The sequence below is a fragment of the Pundamilia nyererei genome, unplaced genomic scaffold, assembly GCF_000239375.1.
Source record: "Pundamilia nyererei isolate P.nyererei 1_Seehausen unplaced genomic scaffold, PunNye1.0 scaffold00096, whole genome shotgun sequence".
In the NCBI taxonomy this organism is placed as follows: domain Eukaryota; kingdom Metazoa; phylum Chordata; class Actinopteri; order Cichliformes; family Cichlidae; genus Pundamilia; species Pundamilia nyererei.
In genome coordinates this window covers 980,053-983,680 of record NW_005187497.1, presented here as the reverse complement: position 1 = coordinate 983,680, position 3,628 = coordinate 980,053, and the positions used below count along the sequence as shown (strand labels likewise).

Below are 3,628 nucleotides of genomic sequence, written 5' to 3'. Positions count from 1 at the left end.
TATACATACATTGTATAAAAGAGTGAGTGGATGATTGATTCAAAAAGTAGAAAGTTCTGATCTTTATGCGCAGACATGCATTACAGTAGAGCAAATAATTATTTATGTCCTCTTCTTAGGCTAGGCATTAGAAACTGAATTTCAAAACTACTTTCAAGTTAATCTCTATTGTCTCCACTGTTTCATTGTTCAGCGGCTCCGTTTTGCTTTGAAGCCTCCTTTAATGCACTAACAACCTAATTATTACCAAGAGCGACTCGACAAGCAAGTAAGAACAATCTTACATCCTAGATAACCTCAGCTTACCGTTTTCACAGACACAGATTAAATCAAGTCTCAGACTGATGAACAACCAAAAAAAGCACTTTGTGTTATTACACAGATAACACTCACATGGGGCATTATTAGCCTCTGCTATCACCTCTGCCCTGCATAACAACAAGAATGTAATGGCTCCAACTTCTTCTTTTATAGCCTCTAAATTACTTTTAAATTGTTCTCTGTTTATTTGACAGTAATTGTTGCCACTTTGCTTGTGTTTGCGTACTGCAGATGTGAAGTTGTTGCCTCCAAGCAACTGAGTTGCAGTGAACTGAAATAATTAGTACATGGGCGTTTGACAAGGAACAACATGATTAATACTGAATTACAACCTGCTGGCATTGCACCATTTTTAATGAGCACACTTAATTAAAACAGCTTCCAAGAAATCATCGCGCCCACTTTGCTGTTGGTGGATCTTCGCATTCAGAGGGTCAGGGGTCTTTCTCACCGTCAGCTCCAGCAGTTCGTTGAGAAGTCCGTTGCGTTTGCTCTGAAGGAAGGCGTTGGCGCTGCCGGACTTGGCTATTCTTATCCTGGCCAGTCTGGCTTTCTGGGTGTGGGAAGAAGAAGAAGTCACAGCATCAGACAAGGTAGGCGGGAGGTCGGAGAAGATGACTAATACCTATTTAATGATAAGAATCTGCCAACTCATCACACAAACTCTGTAGTAATTTTCACAGCTACTACATGACTGCTCTTATCTCTGCATTTTCAAGTTTCTCTCTTTCATTATATATGACAGAGACTGCTGTCATGTTCTCGTGTCTGTAACATGCTGCTACTGAGTATGTCTGTAAGTCGGCACCCAAACAATACACTCATTTGGGATTGCTCAAAATTTAATTTCAAGTCTGAAATGAGCATAAATATGTTGCTATCTAGCTGCTGCAGATTTTTGCTCACATTTAGCTGAAATCCCAGTAGTGATGTTGGGCGATAAGGCCTGGCTCAGTTTCCAGTTTTTCCCAAAGATGCTGACTGAGGCTGAAGTCACCAGCTAGAAAAAGGTTTTAGACAGCAAATTCTACGATAATGGCTTGTCTTTGTGTTTGGGGGAAACATGATAGGATTTCAAGTTACTGGAGGCTTATACCAACTCTAGATTACAGGTGTGCAAGAATATGAGGACCTTTAAACAGGTTTAAAACAGTTAAATAATATGTAAATACTTTGATCAGTTTTTAGTCTAACACAGTGCTCTTTTTAAATATATAAAGATCTCTTATGTTTTATAGAGAAAACAACAATCAAAATCATGAAAGCAATTCTTGGGTAGTTGTAGCTTTAATTGGGATGTCTAACAGCAATTTTGCCAAGGCAGTGTAGATTGAATCAAAAAGCTTTTTTTAATGAATGTCTTCTTTTAACTTTTTATTCTTTCATCTGTAACTTTAGCCCTTATATTTTCTGATTCTTTACAGCTTCGCTTTTTCTAGTTTTTCCTTCCAGTCCATTGATACAGAGTTTGTTTTTTTTGTTTTTTTTTATAATTCATTTTATTTGGATCCCTGGAAGAGCAGCAAACTCTGACTAATCATAAATAAAGAATGAAGAATCACGATGATCTCTTTGAAACTCCAATTTTTGGCAGAAAGTTGTGAGACTTTTGAGTCTGAACCCTTCAGATTGATTCTTCTAAAACAAGATAAAACGAAAGAGTCGGTCCACCAAGAAAAGCAACAACAACAAAAAGTGGGCTCAAACTAAGAAAAATATAAATGCAACGTGAAGCCAAGTCTTGCATTTAATGGTGCTGCAAGCACAAATTGATAATTTGCTGCATTAGTGCCAATTATGCCCATGAGAACCTACTGAGTTCACAACATTGCAAAGTCTGTTTGCCAACATTTATCGGTTTATTTTATTCCCTTTCTGTTGCAGCAAAAAGATAAAATTGCTTTAAATAACAGATAAAATAATAGAACAAAGGAGGCAGGAAATGAGAGAGATATTGCATTAAGGATTTCATAAAATGAAGAGGATATTATGACAACTGTAAGGTGAGCTTTATCTTTAACCTCACCCCACTGTGCTCTCTCTCTCTCACCCCCTTTATATACATTTAAGAAACAGGAGATACCGAAGAACATCTGCTTTCCAGACATGATTCAAAAGTAATATTTAGACGCTTCAAAAACTGCCTGTCAAACTAGTGAAGTTGTATGAAAAGCTGGAACCTGAGAGGTAATAATAGTGCTTGTGTATGTACGTGGTCAGTATGTGAAACAGGGGTAAAATGGGAGGATCATTGACTGCTTCTTTCTGCAGCTGAAGAGTGAATGAATTAGGAACCAGTGAAATTACCGTCACAAGCTGCCTGGCTTTATGATTGATCAAAAGTACTACTTGACACAAGAAAGGGAAAAATATGAAAGAATAAGCGTCTCTGATTCTTCTGTAAGTGCAAAAGGTTGTGCTGAGCGTCTGTGATGAGCTGCTGAGCCCAAACAGTTCTCTAAGAAACTTTTACTCTAAACACATGACAACTCCAGAGGTGTGATTGAGTCTCATTTAGTTCAAAGTTAAAGACAGTGGAAAATATTGAAGCAGATTAAGTCAAACTGCTTTAAAATCAAGTCCCTGAATAGTTAATAAAGGTATCACACATGGATCAATATTTGTCTAGCTGCAATAAAAATTATTTGTTTTCCAACTGAGCACTGTAGTGTTCATTTTTATGCTGTAAACCATTGTGTATGCTCTTGAACGAACTGCAAACCAGGCCTTTTAAAGGTCAATTTGCTTTTGATGGCCTTAAAATCCCATTGATTTAAAAGTTTGTCTGAGCCCCAGAAGGACTGAATGAATCTTTCATTGAAATGTTAGTGAAAATGTAACTGAAAATTCTCTACCAATGACAATGAATTTATTGTTTTGTCCTACAAAACTCATCATCATGAAAATGCCAAACAGAAAAAAATTTATGTTTAAAAGTAAGTAAAAAAATGTAAATAAATAACTGAAACAAACCGAGGAATTTTCATATGTCAGATCAGGGCCGAATCCCAGTCCTCGAGAGCTACTGCAGCTTTTAGATGCATCCCTACTCCAACACAGCTGCATCAAATGGTTGGATTACCTTTTCAGCATGCCACCAAGTTTGGCAAAGGCCTAATAACAAGCCATTCATTTGATTCAGGTGTGTTAGAACTAGAGATGGCACGATACCACTTTTTTATGTCCGATACCGATACTGATATCATAAATTTGGATATCTGCCGATACCGATATGAATCCGATATAGTGTTTTTTAATCAACAAAACTGTTTTTTAAAATATCTTGCTGCATTTTGTATAAGTTCAT

The 3,628-nt window shown here is 36.9% G+C and overlaps 1 protein-coding gene across 1 annotated transcript in view; it reads right to left on the bottom strand.

The window, feature by feature from the left end:
* LOC102208347 (potassium voltage-gated channel subfamily D member 3-like) overlaps positions 1 to 3,628 on the bottom strand; it is a 103,029-nt gene that overhangs the window by 10,848 nt on the left and 88,553 nt on the right. Inside the window, exon 4 of the mRNA XM_005740089.1 lies at positions 773 to 874. Within this exon, the coding sequence (XP_005740146.1) occupies positions 773 to 874 (102 nt within the window). The remainder of the gene's footprint in view (positions 1 to 772; positions 875 to 3,628) is intronic.